General features: G+C 38.4%; 2 protein-coding genes across 3 annotated transcripts; one reads left to right on the top strand and one right to left on the bottom strand.

The window, feature by feature from the left end:
- The first annotated feature begins 1612 nt into the window (after positions 1-1612).
- On the top strand, positions 1613-7134 carry tex261 (testis expressed 261). 2 transcript variants are annotated; one of them, XM_079456222.1, is made up of 6 exons: positions 1613-1868; positions 3819-3898; positions 4173-4326; positions 4442-4509; positions 4777-4875; positions 5054-7134. In XM_079456222.1, the coding sequence occupies exons 1-6, from the start codon at positions 1799-1801 to the stop codon at positions 5129-5131; spliced, it is 549 nt and encodes a 182-aa protein (XP_079312348.1). In that variant the 5' UTR covers positions 1613-1798; the 3' UTR covers positions 5132-7134. The 2 variants fall into 2 exon arrangements, with proteins under 2 accessions (XP_079312348.1, XP_079312347.1); XM_079456221.1 differs by having other exon boundaries at positions 1696-1868; positions 4777-4903; positions 5054-6084.
- Positions 7135-8093: 959 nt separating this feature from the next.
- On the bottom strand, positions 8094-10225 carry ankrd53 (ankyrin repeat domain 53; the record flags this gene model as incomplete). The annotated part of the gene is made up of 6 exons (XM_079469831.1): positions 10144-10225; positions 9835-9973; positions 9535-9737; positions 9186-9350; positions 8734-8845; positions 8094-8591 (listed from the first exon to the last, which is right to left on the bottom strand). Exons 1-6 carry the CDS (start codon positions 10188-10190, stop codon positions 8094-8096), a joined length of 1164 nt encoding a protein of 387 aa, XP_079325957.1. The 5' UTR covers positions 10191-10225.
- Positions 10226-17936: the final 7711 nt, after the last annotated feature.

Raw genomic sequence — 17936 nt, 5'->3', positions numbered from 1 at the left:
CAGATGCTATTGCAAAAAAGACAAGATGAAGTCAGAGGCGTAATTTGCGGGTGGGACAGATGGGAAAAGTCCTCACCACTTTTTGGGAAGAATTGAAGCTTGCGGAAGGTGTCTTAAAGCACGTATAGTTACAACACTACTCCTTTTTGCGCATGAAAGAGATCTGCGACTCAAGAAACGCGGCCCGCATCTGCGCTCGCGCATGCATCCAGCACAAAAACGATCAATCCAACGCACAAGTTTAGTTTTTGTCATAGCATAGAAATAAACTGTTTCTACCGCAACAGTCATGTAACCTTCACCAAATGACAGGCTGGGAACCAAATATTGTGAGAGGTGGAGTCAAAAAGCGGAGTAAGCAATGGACCCGCCCACTTTTGCCTATATGATAAATATCTCCAAGGAGTTATTACAGAAACAATGTATTCAATTATTACTTGTTATTGTCCAAAATAAAGTTACGCCAATGTGTGAAGCATCATTGAGTCAACATCCACGTTTTACGTAAGCAATTTGTATTACGTGTGTAATTGATGATTATTTAGTTAATGATTGTGTTGATGTTAAAATTATTTTATTGATTCCAATCTCAAAACTATATACTTCATAAAAGTGCATGTGCAAAGGGTGGCCATTTCGGATGTATTAAGAAAAGTTGTAGGCAAAATAATGTTTGAGCACTGAAAGAAATGAAGAAAAAAATAAAGTTCAATTTGTGACGATGAAACACATTAAGATTGATATGCCGACAGTGTCAAAGCCTTTGGGTGAGTTTATTCATCCATCAAGAAACACCTGAAATGAAAAAGCAAAGGCTTTTTCCATAACACCTCAACACGCCTTTTCTCTGATAAAAGCATTTTAAATGGAATACAATTATTTTCCACTCTCACACACTTTTGCCGCTCTCCTTTTAAGACCCATTTCATTCTGTAAGGATTCCTCCAGCCCACGAGAGCCTTTCACCATACAAACATTATAAAGAATTCATCTGTCTACCCCGGAGTTGAAAGGTGTCTGATTTAGGTGTGTGTATTACTGTAACTATGTGTGAAAAGGGCAGGAGGTGAGGACATGGACTGATGGGGATGTAATATGCATGACCAAAACAAGCGGGGAGTTGAAATATCTCTATCCAAACAGATGAATAAATAAATAAAAAGTCTATATCATCTATCTATCTATCTATCTATCTATCTATCTATCTATCTATCTATCTATCTATCTATCTATCTATCTATCTATCTATCTATCTATCTATCTATCTATCTATCTATCTATCTATCTATCTATCTATCTATCTATCTATCTATCTATCTATCTATCTATCTATCTATCTATCTATCTATCTATCTATCTATCTATCTATCTATCTATCTATCTATCTATCTATCTATCTATCTATCTATCTATCTATCAATCTATCTATCTATCTATCTATCTATCTATCTATCTATCTATCTATCTATCTATCTATCTATCTATCTATCTATCTATCTATCTATCTATCTATCTATCTATCTATCTATCTATCTATCTATCTTGAACATATAACAAAAGACATACAATAAGCACAAAGTTACAAATACAATGTATATGTAAGTAAACAAATGAATCTATGTATCATTTATGTATGGTGTAATAGTGCCTCCAGCCACACTGAGCGCTGTTTCCGTTCAGTGATCAGACTCCGTTGTCGCTCTGCGTCTGAAGAAACTTTGACCGCTCCAGTTGTTAACTAGCACACACATCTCCCTTAACTAACAGTTTATTTATTTCGACTAATAATTATAAAGAGATGTGGTTTATTTATTTACTCAGCTGGTTGTCGCTGGTGATACAGATATGTTTCGTTACCCTCGCTATAGGTGAGTTTCGTGTTGTTGCTGTTAGCGTGGTGGCTAGCCGTTAGCAGTAAACTGAAGCGAAGAATACATCTGCTAAATCTTGCGCACTTGTTTAAAATATGCTGGTTTAATCGGGGCTTTGCAGTCTATCTCTGCACATTGTAAAATAATCGGGTTTGAAAGAGCAAAATACGGACAGTCCGAGTTCGCAGAGACGCTTTCGTTTCTTGTTTTTCTCAGTTTGTTCATTTAGTTGCATTGATTTAGTTTAAAACAAGAGCCGTTGAAATACAGAGTTACGACACTCGGGGTGGGTTGCGCCAACAAGGATTAGATTTAAATCTAGATTAAATCAGGGTTTATTGAATCGCACTAAACTATTAACCTTGTTTGAAAATAACCAGGTATCATTCGATCCAGGTTTTAATTTTACAGTAAACCTAGATTAATTTGTATTATTGCTCCTTTGGATAAAAGCGTCTGCCAAATGTAACTTTAATAATTCTGTTGCACCATTATTTTAAACTCAGATTTAGTTAGGATTCACGTTAAACTTTCTACTGAGGCGGTTTAAATAAAAAAATATCTATGATAAAATTTGCTTGAAAATGAAAAGAGACAGATACATAAGTGAAATGTCATGCTTCAGTGATGTGTTTTTTGTAAATAAAAATAAATAAAACACATCAGCGCGAGTGAGGGGACGGCGGTCCGATAGGGTCAATACGATTTAAGATGCCCTGCTTTCTTATCAAAATACAAGCACAGCATCTGTGAACAAACGGAAAAGACCGACATCCCGAGAAGAGCATTTTAGTGGCACCGGTATTGCGGTCGCCCTGTCTAAAGTGTGAATGCTTTGTCATAATTGTAGGCTGTCATGCCCCTTATGGCTTGTGAAGTGTGTTTATGGATGATTAGACCGATCAACGATTTATCCAGAGAGAGATTCAAATTGCGAAGTTAAGTTTATTTGACATGTTTATTTTCCTTTTTACATGACAGTGCAACACTGTTGACAGGCAAATCCATCATGGTGGACAAGATGTATTGCATATGATGGTTGCGTACATTTTCTTAAATATACCAGCCCATTGTGTACACGGATTACGTTGACTTAATTTATTACAGCATTTTGTTTGGGGAGTAATGTGACATGTCCGCCAGCTTGTTGAAATGTATAAACATGCAGTTATTTCACCAACTGTACAGTAAATGAGTTTAGGAGACACTTCAATGTATGGGCTTTTGTGCATTGTTATCAGCTGTTGGTCACTCCATGACGCGAGTAACTTCTGCTTTCCATTCTTACAATGGATGTCTATGTGAGTGTCGTAACTCTGTTTTTCAACGGCTCTGGTTTAAACATGCGCTTTTTTGTGTTATCATTTGCTTTGGTTGCTTTCGCTTTCCAACCTTATAGCTTCCAGCATTGCAATATAATCTGCACATGGTAAAATTACCTTCCTGAGGACGGTGTAGTTTTATTTAATTTTAGAAACATCATTTGAATTTGTATAACAGGTGAATGATGTGCGGTTTAACCTGTGAACTCTACCGAGTTTGCGATGTACCAACCGGTCAAAGGTGTGGTAAAACACTACACAAGTCAGTACAGAACAACACTGTCCAAGTAGACACTGATGTAACTGCCTGGCCTGCATTTACACCTGTTTACAACACTTAATTTCATCATTCACTTTGTATTTATACATTGGGCAAATACTTCCGCCCAACATGACTGGCAGTGCATTCAAGCTGAACAGTTGTTTTGGTATTTATGTGTTCCCGTGATTTTTGGACTGCAAGCACAATGTTCTACCAACTGAGCTACGGTGACATCCTTACTAGATATGCCATATATTACTGCTGTTTGAAATACATTTCTTATGCCATAGGATTGCTCTGTGTGTAACTATGTAAGTTTAGTTGTTTGCTGGTAGTTTCTTACTTTGCTGTTTGTCTCTACAGCTGCGGGTCTGTATTATCTGGCAGAGTTAATAGAGGAGTACACAGTCGCCACCAGTCGCATTATAAAATATATGATACTGGTGAGTATTGCCTCCGCAGTGAAGTTTACATCATGTCAAGCCCATTGGTGTCTGAAAGCCTCACCCTCATTGCCACCTAAGTGCTGAAATGCACTACTTGACTTTTTTGCCATTGACATGTTTAACAGAATATCACATGGTTTAAATAGTTGCAGAGCTTCTGCTGTTTGCACCGAAGGCCATGCCGTTAACTCTAGCAGCGAATGCATGCCTTAAGAAAGACAAATGCCATTTCTGCATATTCAGAGTACTAACCCAGATTGTCTTCTTTCAGTTCTCCACAGCAGTTCTGGTGGGACTCTATCTGTTCGAGGGTTTCCCCATTCTCATGATCGGAGTGGGTCTCTTCACTAACCTGGTTTACTTCGGTTTACTGCAGACGTTTCCCTACATCATGCTCACCTCACCAAACTTTATCCTCTCATGTGGTGAGTTACGAAGGATAAAAAGATAAACACGCAAACACGTGTTTTTCAAATATCTAAACTCAGAACTGATGGGTTTCATTTCATTCTCTCATCCTTATTTGTTTCTCTTGCCCAGTGTTGGTGGTGGTAAACCACTATATGGCCTTTCAGTATTTTGCAGAGGAGTATTATCCATTTTCAGAGGTATGAACCTATGTATATGATCTTCTGTTTCAATCCTGGGTGGAAGTTGATCACGGCATGAAGGCACTTGGCCTAATTTAGACAGTTTTACACTTTTGAGTTTGCTAATCATTATTTGCAGTAAATGAGATGAAAACAAATCTGATTTTCCTTTCAGTGACAACGGATGTGAGATATTGTTTGCCCTACGTGATATATTCTACCGTGTTCTTGCTGAAGAAACTATATTGATGTAAATAGCTATATCTGACGTCTTTTTGTTGTCAGGTTCTCACTTACTTCACGATATGCCTGTGGGTGACTCCTTTCTCGTTCTTCGTGTCTCTTTCTGCTGGAGAGAACGTCCTTCCATCCACGATAGAGAACGTCCTTCCATCCACGATGCAGCAGGGAGGTAAGTAGCAAACATCCATTTATCATCATTTCGTTCTAAATGAACCGATGGACGGTATACTGCTTAAAACTAAAAAGCTGCATAATGGATGTTGCTGTTCAAACACTCATATGGACCTGATCACATTCGTTTCTTTTTTGGGTTTCTCAGATGATGTCGTTTCAAATTACTTCACCAAAGGGAAGCGGGGCAAGCGTTCGGGCATTCTGCTCATATTCTCATTCTTGAAGGAAGCCGTTTTGCCAAGCCGACAAAAGATGTACTAAAGCGGCTGTTCAAATGAATACATATGAGACCTGAGAGGGCTTTGGCAGTGGGGTTGTTCAGACCACCTGCCCCTTCAAATGAACAGCATCATGATTTCTTGGGAGGATTTGGGGAAGTTGATCATGGGAGCCAAGGGACAGAGGACCAGATCTGAACAAATGCACATACAAACTCCTGAGATGAACCTTGGTCGAGTCGCAGGATGATTTCTCTTACATGACTTGAGACGTCTTTAAGTTTTTAAAGGTTTAGTGATATATGTGAAGGTGTGTGTATGTGAATGATTGTGGACGGAGCTTTTGCTGGTAATGGCAGCGCTGTCAGTTTAAGCTCCTGCTGATTTTCACTAATCGTGTCACTTCAAAAGCCAATGTTTACGCTCATGAATAAATGTGTCTGGGGGTTTGTTTGCATTTTAAAGGAATGTTTTATCCCAAAACTGGAGTCTGTTGTTCTGCTAGCAAACCATTGTGCAAAACAACCTCAAAAGAATAGTTAAGAAAATGAAAATAGATTTTCTGCTTGATTTAAAGTGTGATTCTGTGGAATATAGAGAGACATATCAAGTAGAAATTGTGAATTAGCTCTAAAAGAAGAAAAGGATAGTTCAAACAACCAGTTTGCTATATTGCATAGAAATCAAAATTGTTGCTTTTACTATACAGTGGGTTTAAAACTTTATTCATGCTTCTAAAAAACTAAACGGGGCATTACAAACATAACAGTATTTATATGTTAAAATAATAATTATTCATAATAAATTGTGTCTGGGATGACGGGGTGAATGAATAATTTTTGGTCGAACTCTTTCTAACTCCACTCGAGTTTTTCATATCTTTTAACTGAACATCTGAAACTTTATTGAATGACAAAATAAATGTACACTGGTAAATCGGAGGAAAATAAAAAAGTTTTTTTTTAAGAGAAAGCTTTTGGGGTTTAAAAAGATATAAGCAAGTTGTAGGTTTTTAGCTTTGTTTACTGTGATGATGAATTACTTTTTGAGGAGAAAACATATTGGGCTTCGTTCATGAAACGCTTTGGAGGCTTTTGTATATGATGGTTGGTCATCTAGTGTTTGACCCGCCTCTTCTCCACTGTGATTGGACGACTGTCAAAAAGGACAGTGACGAGCAGCTCTACATTTTAACCAAAGTTAAAAAGTAAAAAATGATACAGAACAGGGCAAAATAACGCATGACATTTTTTTATTATGATACATAGTGCATCAAAATGCATCAGTTTGTCTAAAATAATACAGAATGTTACGTGCAGTTTTACGCACGATTTACACTTGGTATGGAGCATGTGTACATTTCTTTCGTACCAACTAACATTTTGAAAATTCTAACATTTTCATGAATACTAAAATGAACGTCAAACGACTTTACGAACTATCTGCTCCTGTATCATGAATGAGGCCCATTGTGTGAAGTGTGAGGACGATGAAAGGTCGGTTCATATCACAATAAGTGGGAATGAATCACTTAGGAGGGTGAGTTTGCCCGTGTGTGTTATTTAGTGGTTTGTTTCATAATAGTTGAAGCTAACATACAGTCAACCGATTGTGGAGATGCTCTTATGTGGTCCAAACGTTAAGCGTCCTTTGATGAAGCCAGTGACCCGAGTCACGGTGAAACTGACCTTGACAAACGTCATTCAGAGTTTTCATTCAACATCACTGTAGTTCAGCAGTAGAGGTGTTATATGTCCTCACACGAGCTCTTTTGTAATGTGTCAGTGATGTTTAGCATTGTCTTGTGTTCTGAATAGCATACTGTAAGTGTTGGGCAAAAAATAGGTATATGAATTTCTACACAATTTCTAACCCAGTTCCGACTCGTTTTTAATGCAAACTTTCTATTAATGTAGATTTTAATTCAATATTTTTTCATACAGTAATGTTGAAAGTACATAATGTTTGTATGCACAAATCGCAGTAATTAAATTACATAATGATATATTACTTTTCTCTTTTAAAAAGTAATGATTCTGGTACATAACTACACAATTATTTGTTCAAACCAAAAAAGAAGACCGGCATCTATGAATTTAAAATTGCAGGAACAAATCCTACAAACTTCATGTCTAGATTTAAGATTGTCTTGAACTCATTGAAGAAAAGTTCATTGAGTGTACAGATGAGAGCTCTTTCATATCTTGATACAATTCTTTTCGACATCGAGACTTAATATAGAACGGATAGAAACGTTTGCTTAAGTCTCATCTGTGTCTCAGATATTTCTCCTGAGTCAGAAATCTCACAAATGTCTCTAGATGTCATAAGAGTTTGAGAAGAGACGTCAACAATGTGTCAAACTGAGCTCAGATTCGTCTCGTCTGCAATCAAAAGTCAATATTATTGAAGATCTAAATATGAACTCAAACATTTCTTATCAAATTGACTCAAATCAAGATTATTTTACCTCACAATCTACTGTACATTCATTTACACCTCCAATTACACAAATTTGATTCTCTTTTCATTTCTATCTAAGGGATTCTTACCCCAAAAATGAAAATTATTTTACCTTTTACTCTCATTCGAGTCGTTCCAAATCCGTATAAATGTCTTTATTCTGCTAAACACAGACAACATATTTGGCAGAATGCTTATAACCAGACAGATCTTGCCGCCCATTGACTCCCATAGTAGAAAAAAATACTTTATCATTCTTTTCAAAAGAAGATCATTTGAAGAGTGTAGGACAGCAAACAGTTCGGTGACACTTATGACTACTATTATATTTTGTCCTACAATGGGAGTCAATGGGGGGCAAAATTCTTCCAAATATTTGATCAGAACACAGATTTGGAACAACTCGAATGTGAGTATATTATGACAGCAGACTAAGGTGATATTAATCATAAAATCTCCTGAACTATGAAAGAAAAAACATCTGAGCAATAACATCTTTATTGATTAATAGTGTCCTGGCTGGAACTCCTCTGTAAGATGCATGGCCACCTCGGTCCACGGTGATCCATTCGGTTTTAAGGTCCGGCCTAACCGAGGCACATCCAGCACACTAGAACTCTGAAAATCCAGAGGAGATTCAATCCGTGATGGGAACGCAGATGGAAACAGACCTTTCAAAAGATCATTCAGTGGCAGGTCGGGCAACGAATGCTCAACGCCATCCCATGATGCCATGTAACGAGAGCGGCCATTTTTCCTGCAGTGGAGCCTCACTCTCTGACTCAAGTCCGGCTCAGATGAAACACCCCGAGATCGACCGATGTTCCCCGGAGGAGGTTGGGAAAGGATGTCACAATTTCCCGTCGATTTGCCAGCGTGACATTTTCTGGGATCATCTGGCGTCTCTGACTCAGCGCGTTGACAGAAGGCGTGTTTGGAGGTTTGCTTGACATTTAAGGGGTGTTGCCTCTTCGTCTGTTTTTTCACACTCAATCTGACCATCTGAAATCACAAGGGAGATGTGAAGAACATCCGAGCATGTTTAAGTAAATATAAGTCACAGATCACCTTCACGTCTGAAGCTCGAATGCTTTTTTGAAGGATCGCTCTGGTTAAAAGAACATAGAACGAATCAAGGACAGACCTTTTCTCTGCTTTCTGTCGTTGTGAGCAGGTCTTGTCGGAGATGATGCAGCTGTTTGTGTTTCTCCATCTCCTGCTCTTTGTCTTTCTTCCACATGGCATCTTTGAGAAACCTGTTGGCAGGAGAAACCTTCATGTAGGCTATACAGTTGAATGACTTGAACAATACTTTTCATATCCGAGCACATGCTATCAGTTTATGCTTTTATATTCGTTTTATTTTCACAATCATATAGTCTCAATAACATAAACAAACGTTACTTTTGTGACTCCAACTGAACTTCCTGTACACGTGACCCGTTACTTGGCTAATCTTGTCTCTCCAATATTTTGAATTTAGACTGCGATACCAAGCTCAACCGCTAGATATCAATGTACCATACGGTTTGTTAAATTGCAATCGAACTATATTTCAGGATCAAAAACCAGATCGTGACATTCAGTGGGTGGTACCTGGCAATAGCCCTGTGACCCCAGATACGAGCGACGTCGAGGGCCGTGTGTCCTCTGTTGTCTCGAGCGTGTGTGTCTGCTTTATTTCTCACTAGTGTCTCAGTGCAGTCTCTCAGACCTTCAGCAGCAGCCAGATGCAGTGGACTCAACCCTTCATCTGTCGTTCTGTCAATATGACAACACATCCGTTTTTTGATCCACGGTTTAGTTTGCCGTGCTTACAAAATAGCATTAAGCACACATAATCATGTTCATCCACCACTCAGATCTAAAAACTCGCACGATACTAGTCATTAAAACCATTATTGGTTGTGCTGATCATTGAAGAGTGTTTGATAAATGATCGTACACATTGGTCTGCGCTTCATGTTCCAGCAGGTAAGTGAGACAGGCGTGTGTGTTGGGTCGACTCTGAGCAGTTAACACCATGTGTATGGGTCTGCGTCCACGAGGACAACCAGCATTGACGTCGACAACGTCGCCGACGTTCAGCAGGAGCTTCATACACTCCAAATGTCCATACAGTGCTGCTATATGAAGAACACTGAGACCCTGAAACACGCAAATCATATATTAAAGAATGATTAAAATACACTTTTGAGGGGTAGTGTGAATAGATGCGGTGTGTACTGAATGATGAAGTACACACGTGTTTGTCAGTGCGCAGTGGTTTCTGCGCTCTCTTCAGACTCAAACTCAACCACTCGAGGCTTCCACACGCGGCGGCGTGAAACACGTCATTGTCAGGCGCAACTTTACACGACAGCCGTACATGTTTAGCCACCACACTACAAAAACAAAATAACAACAGATTTATTTATATGACATATTATTGATATTTTTTATTGCATAAACACCTCTTCATCCGTCGATTAAATACTACTAAGCTAATACTAGTTAGGCAATACTAATGATAGCTGTTATAAGGATGAAAGACTTTGACATGTTAGACTTTTACCTCATGGCTTCCGCAGACAGGCTAACCTTTGTTGACGCTGTTTCCATGGAGACCCTGCTCTTCTGTCAATCAAACAGTCATTCAGCATTGTGTGGAGCAGTTTCATCACTGAGAACGCAACTGCTTCAAACGTCACCATTTAATGTTAAATGTCGTCGTCATAGATATAAATAGTCTTAACTATTTATGCATATGTGTTTCACTTGCACTTGTGCTTATTCTGTGGGTTAATAAACATCTTCAGAAGAGAAAATATGGGATATACTTTTTTATTTCGTATTTATGCATTTTGTCATTTGATTTAATATCAAGCTAGTTGCTTTTAAAGGGTTTGGAAGTGTTAGTTAAGCAAATGGACAGATTAGGGTTAGAGGATGTGTATAAAACATGCAAAGAAAATCTTTATCCGATGACTGCATGCAACAATTGATCAAATGCATTGATTTGGTTAACCGCATCTGATACAGTGTGCGAGAGACGTGAGTTAGGATCGTCACAATCTGAATTATTCTCCATCTCTCTATGGTTCCTCGGTGATCAATGCTTTCTGCTGAGGCATCAGCCGCTTGATGACGATGATCAATGAATGAGATGAAAAAACTGCTTTAAACTGATGTTTTACGTCAAAGTCTTTAATCTTCACTATATGATGTTATACAGCAACTTTATGTTGTATATAACAGTAAAAGATACCTCACTGTATGATGTGAACTTGTGAACTGTAATGTTTCTAGGTCGTGTTAAGCCTGAAGGCACATGAAGAGCTTGCCCTAATCAAATGTCAATAGAAACTGATCCTAACATCCTCATCCGCCCCAAACTATCCGTCATATTTCAGGGTTTTGCTTCGGTAAGGTCATGCTGAATCTATAAGCTCAAGGCACGGATGACGTTCAGGATCATTGAGAGGGTTTATCTCTGATCCGGGATCAGTTGTGTGAAGAGATGAAGGGTGTAAAGGGACGATACGGCGAATGACCCTCTGATCATGCAACAGCAAACTATAGTGATTTTAAATAGTTAAAGATACGAGAGGAATGTCGCTATAAAAGAGCACAAAATACCCTAGCAACCACCCAGAACACTGTATCATTGAGGTGGTGGGTTGCACATATGCATCGCCTAGTGTGATGGACGAAGACAGCTCATGTTCTCCTTTTTCTCTCTCTCTCATCGTTTCTTGGAGTTTTCAGACGTGCTGGTTTCTGTTATACCACACTTATCCACCCCTCCTTGCGTTGAGCGCAACACTAATGCAGCATGGCATATTCTTGCAGCTCTGAGTCCCCTTATGTGCAGTGACCACCTCATGACCTCTCCACCCGGACACGGTGTACAGAGCCAAACCACAGACGAAGATCTTTCATCAATTTCAACACAAACACAAAATACAATCACAATTGTTCACATCAAGGATTTGTGTTACGACTGACTTCGACCAGTAAGTGACGAACCGAAAAAGAAGTTACAGTCGACTGTATTGTGACATTTTGAATGAGCAAATAGAGGGCGAGGGTTGTTTTTCCACTGCAAAGTGATTGGATGTACAAAAGTGGGTGTGTCATTGAGAAATGGAGATGGACAGTTGGAGGCGAGGAGTTAACAGATGTTCCGCCCATTCTAGTGCACAGTTCTCAGATTTGATCAAATATGTAGATTATACAGATTCATTGTTAAATAAGTAATAATATCAGCTGAAGTAGGGTTGATTTTCATTTGATGGGAAATAGACTATTATAACCTACATTTGTTTTTTCATCCTCCCTGTTCTTAAAATGCAGTGTTATTTTCAACCCAGTGTCCGGTTAAAAAGGCAAAAACCCATTGTTGGGACACATATTAATCATATTCCGGCCTAATGTAACCCATCTGCTGGATTCCAAATAACATGTTTTTTTATCTTCACTTCTATTAGTAAACAGCTTTTTATCACACACTAGACTGTGTGGATTGTTTCATCCGCTGTGATGTCACAACCATGATAATGCATTATGGGAGATTGAAAGACTCATTCCCACTTTTCCAACCCCCCTTATTAACAGAATGATGAACAAACTTGCAGAAGAAAAAAAAGAGAAGGAAGCAAGTGTTTGCTTAACTTCCATTAAAAAACAACACTGTATCATTTAGGTGCTCTGGGTATTTTGTAATGCAAATGCAAGGGAGACGTCTTGGACTTACACTGACACCTAGTGATGTGAATCTTGCATCACAAAACATTCCATAGCAAATGTTTTCAGAAACCTCAGCAGTCAGGCATTATTAATGTATTCTTCTTAAAAACAATCCAGTGGTTTAGTAAATAAAAATAATCAGCAATTAACTTGATGAAACCTTTTAAAATCATTATATGATATAATATATAAGATTTCTTTACATGAAGACTTAAATGAAGACTGAAAGACAAAAAACATTCAACTGACAGTAAGAACAATTAAGTATAAAATTATATAAAAATGTTGATTGAGCTGTAAATCATTATTTACCTAAAGTAATGCGTGGCTCACGCAAAGGCTGTGTGTGTTTTTCGAACCAAATGAGTGACGAATATAAAGCACGATAAATACAGTTACGAAAACACATAAATCATTCTCTAAATGTGATGGCACAAACAAAAAATGATATATTATCATGGGCAACCAAATACAGTGGACAAACACTGATTTGCAAATCTGTACTGGAGAATTTTGTAAATTCATTTTTTTACATTTTAATTTATTTGGCAGACGCTTTTATCCAAAGCAAAATTATCAATTTTTTTTACAGTGGCACATTACTGCAGAGCAATCAGGGGTAAGGTGCCTTCATTGCATGATTTGGCAAAACTAAATAAGACTTTAGAATATTACAAAACACATGCCGCCTTGTTCTTATGCTTCGTGTTGTTGACGTTTATGTTCCGCTCCAGACAGACAGCTCTGTTTTAAGGCCATGGTCGTATATCAGCACACTATGCACACACCTGCTGCCCACAGCATGATATCCGAGTATGTAACATAAATTAAACATATTAAGTATTAAAAAGGACATTTCCAAAAGTTTCCTCTAAAATTGAATCCGCAAGATATAAAAATAGCGTCTTGTTTACAATAGTGTTTTTGATTAGGTACCCAAGGGGTCCCCTGGTGGTGCAGGGGCCCTACGCAACTTGCGTTGTCTGCGTATAGGAAGGATCGGCTCTGGTTGGGATGTATGAAACATAAGTTTACTCAAGTGTTCTTCAGGCTAAGCTTTAAACTAAAATCTAAAATACACTTTTACTTTCAGAAATAAACTGAAAGTACACTTGACTTGACAGAAAAGCTGAAGTATAATTGATCTAAACTTGTTCTCAATCTTTTGATGGACATACATATAGTATAGCATATGTATACTTCACTTGCTGTAGTGTTTACTCTTTTGATAGAATAGTCTACTAAATATTTGTACAAAGTTTGACATGCTGTCTTTTAAACCAAAAACTTATATAGTAGCAAGCCGGCTTTAGGAAAGAGAGATTATGTGAATATCCAACAAATCGTAACCTAGAATAAAATTGTGAGTAAACAAAAAAGTAAACAACAACAGAAGTTGTGAGTGAACAATGACTTATGACTTTATTTCGAACACAAAATAAGATATTTTGAAGAATGTTGATAACCAAACAATACTGAACACCATTGACCTGGGCGAAAAAAGACTCACAGTTTACAAACACACGAGAGTGAATAACTGATGACATCATTTTTGGCTGAACAGTTCCTTTAAATGTTGTGCGTTTTATGATATATCTTTGTGTGAGTGTGATATAAGGATGTCTGTTTCAGGTCTATGTGGTTGGATCCAAGCATGTGTTGGTACATGGTGTGTGTCACAACATTTGAGCGCAGATACTGTATATATCTGAGAAGAGGAAGGGTGAGCAGAAAGTCGCCTAGGGTGGGGGATGTCTCACGAGATTTATTTAAGGGTGTGTCAAGGATCACATAAACTGTGGTTCTGTTCTGAAACCTACCAAGTGGCCTTGTTGTCTCGTGAAAATCTAAAACATGGGAAAATCATATGCAACGTGCTACAGAAAACCAACTTTTCCAAACGCACCAATTTGATATTAAAAGTGATGTCTTTAAATGTTGTCTAGCTAGGCAGATCACTGGAAACAGATCTGTTTGGTAAAGGATGGGCTTGACTACCGAACCAAACTTTTAGTCTCCGGCAGCAAACACTGCACATTTAATGAAAATCGTTGTTTGCCGACGGAGTAAATGGACGTGAACAGAAGCAGAGATTGAAATAACACCTGTGACAAACGATTCACAAAACTGCCCATCCTCATGATCACTCTGCCCTCACCAGACACAAACGGCTTCAGAAGTGTGAACACTGTCACCGTCTTCAGCGAGTGTTAACACCGAAGCAGACACTGCCATCAGAAAGTATGAACTGTGAGGTCAGTGCGAGGTCAGCCAATGAGAAACAGTCACGATCGGTCGATAATATACTCATCTATTGAATCCGCATGACCTGTTTTCGGTGAAGCAACATCAAAAGCGCTGAAATTCTAAATGAAAAGTTCTAGGCTAGCGTAAACTACTACACATTTCGTCCTTGTTTTTGTATTTATTTATTTAATTGATTTATTTTTACTTACGTTTTATTACAATAAAAATGCAGAAGTACGTTGTGTACAATCTCATTGCAATTTGTAATCAACGTTTATGACGCTGGCTCATTTGTGTGATCACCCTTCAATCTACTTTATTTGGTGCGTGTACTAAATAAACTGCTATAACAATTTTGTCCAAAACATTAATGAATAGACATCCAATCTAAAGAACGTTACAAGAAAAATACTAATTCAGGTCACATTGAGTTCACATCCCCGCGTGTCCATGCGCTGAACTGACATGATTTAAGGGTGCTTTTCCATCTCTTCCCCAGATCCCTCAGCTTGCTCCTCAGATGAGATATGATTGGTGAAGAGCAGATGTGGCTGAATACGAATGGATATATAGAAAAGGGGTGGAGCCGGACAATATAAATGTGTACACTTAACATTCATGACTAATAATGCATGCATGTCTCTCTCTCTCTCTCTCTCTCTCTCTGTGTTTAACCCACATTAGATGGATTACATACAGTCATGAGATCCAGAAAGCACATAGCAGGGGTTGCACGTCAATCACAAATGAATGGAGAATGAGATTGCTGAATATGAACAGAGGTGCAGCGGGCTGCGTTGATAGACAGCATTACTACCAAGATTAAAACTAAGGTTAATAATATCAAGAAATGCACATATCTTTATACCTCTTTAAACTTCATAGACACAACCGCACTAACTATGGCTTCTTTCTCTTTCTGTCTTTATTCATTTATAAAGATGCAGCAATACAAAATTTCTCCAACGATACCGATTATTCTGAGTTATCTTTCGATGCCGATTCTGAAGATTAAACTCATTAAATGTTATCTATTCACATATTGACTATTAACATTGAACATCAAACTGCCGATGTTTCTTAACATTTTCTATACACTGAGGACATATTCATTGCATTTCCCGTCCTCTTTTGATTGGCCGATATATCGGTGCATCTCCAGCAATTTAATAAAATAAATACAAATTAATAAATTAAATACATTTTACACGTTGTAATTGACGTATGCTGGCACACAGGAGATGAGTAATCTTGAAATCCACCTTTGGTGTTTTGTAATGCCGTAAGGCTGCACGAATAATTGCGATTTTCAAGAAATATTGCGTACATCGACCCGTCAAATGATATCGCGCCGATTTCGATTATGTGTTAACTGTATGCGCAGCTTGTTCATGAAGTTCTTTGATCAGTAGTAAGTGCTGTCCCATCTGAAATCATTATGAGTTTCAGGCGCTTATGATGTGCATTTGAAAAAGCAACACCCGTCATCATTCTAAATATACTTTATTATCACGACAATACCTGAGAAGGCTTGAAAAACAGTGAGAGAAAGATTCCTATAAGGCTTTTTTGGAACTACTCATAGTGTTGCGCTTATTTGGAGGTTCTGGGCAAGAGCGCCCCCTCTGGCTATTATATATGACTGTGTAAACAACAGCTCAATAACACTTTAATTTAAAAGCTTTGGTTACTTAAAGTCGACTGGTCCATTGTATTAGGATTGTGTGTTTAGATTGTGTGCTGTTTAAATAGTTTTAATTTAGTTTTCATTTACTTTTATATGTTATACAGTATTAATATTTATAGTGTAAAATAGCATAAAAGAGATTTATCTTAATTGTTTTTTTTTCAAAATCTTTGGTATCTCACACCATAAGACTATATTGACATATAATAGTTATGAAAAAATCTATTCCACATAGCGATCTAAACATTGGTTAAACTCAAGAAATGTGTGTGAATGTATATTCTTATATTTGCCCAAATGTATGTGATTAAGTGATTATTAACTAAAAGAGAGAATTCTGACTTTTGCTCAACCATGGCACATAGATTTAGGTGACGCGCACACACGCGCAAACGCATGTAGGCCTACATATTTAACAAAAGTTGTATACTTCTCGTGTCATGTTTGTCTCTGTGCCTCTTTTGTGTGGAGATAGAGAACGCCTGGTCGATTAAAGCATCTCAGAAATGGATCTTCGGCGAGGTGTTAATCTGAGGGACAGGAGGGAGAGACGTGTGAAAAACATTGGGAAAGGATTTCACTCAGCCGTCGCTGTTAAACAGAACTCTCAGAATGGATATAAAGAGTTTCTCTCTCTCTCTCTGCAGTTCTTTGTAGCAGATGACCTTGGAAAACGCTGGAATAGAAAAACGAAATCTATATTTTAATATCACTTCAGACAGCGTTTTCAATGCTTAATAAAGCCCACGGGCCGCAATGTCACAACTCAGACACTGTTAAAGTCACAAATGCAATAAACAACAACTCATAAATAAATAAATAAATAAACACAAAATAAAATCATTCACACGTATTCCCAATGTGATAGCTCATTGAGTTTTTCATCTGTGCCAAAAGTTCCTGCAGATTGTGTTTCAGGTGTCCTTTAAGGAGATAACGTTGTCAAAGGCCCATGTGAGTTCAGGAGGTTGAGACATGCTCTGACCTGACATCTCATCTTGAGACATCCAGCAGAAGCTTTTAAGATCCCCTCCCAACCCGTCTTAAACTGCTAGGCCTTTCCTTAATGGTATGTCTCTCTTCAACCTGTCTCTCTCTCACTCTGTCGCTATGGCGACATCACCATCTTTCAGATCTCGATGTACAGACGTTTTCCTGAGATCTCAAGATGTCTTAAATCTAACAGCTTAAACATCCAACGTTCTGTCTGAATGAACTTAAACGTGTCCTTTCAGATGCTCAAATGACTAGTTTAATGAGAATTCTTCGCTGTCTGGGGATGTATTCGTGTCTTCTCCCTACGTAGCTTTATAGCTTGGCTCTTATATCAAGTACTTGTTCCGTCCGGGTCGAGCAGTCCCGAAGTCCTGACCCGTCACCCATCGTGTTCGCGGGGGCATTTGCTATGCATCCCTGATTTGACGGGACCTGACACCGCCGGCTGCATTTGCTGCTTCGCACATAAGCGATCTAAAAACGTGGTGCTATTTTTGTCCATGTTAATTTGCTCCGTGTTGGAGCTGCGGTTCACGGCTCGGTCAGCCTTCTCTGATACTATACCCGTTTGTGGCCGTAAAGGTTTCCCTGTCTCATCGCATTAGCGTCCGAATGCCGGTGAACTGTGAATGCACCGCACAGCGGGAGATGATGCGCTGCAGCTCTCCGCTCCGTCTTTTACAAAGAAT

This window comes from Barbatula barbatula (genome assembly GCF_947034865.1).
Source record: "Barbatula barbatula genome assembly, chromosome: 1".
NCBI classification, from domain to species: domain Eukaryota; kingdom Metazoa; phylum Chordata; class Actinopteri; order Cypriniformes; family Nemacheilidae; genus Barbatula; species Barbatula barbatula.
Note: the sequence above shows the minus strand (reverse complement) of the source record. Positions and strands in the feature narration are given on the sequence as shown.

Coding starts and splice junctions, on each gene's coding strand:
- tex261 (XM_079456221.1), top strand. CDS start 1,799: ATGTGGTTTATTTATTTACTCAGCTGGTTGTCGCTGGTGATACAGATA. Junction 4,327..4,441: donor AAACTTTATCCTCTCATGTG/GTGAGTTACGAA, acceptor TCTCTTGCCCAG/TGTTGGTGGTGGTAAACCAC. Junction 4,904..5,053: donor ATCCACGATGCAGCAGGGAG/GTAAGTAGCAAA, acceptor TGGGTTTCTCAG/ATGATGTCGTTTCAAATTAC.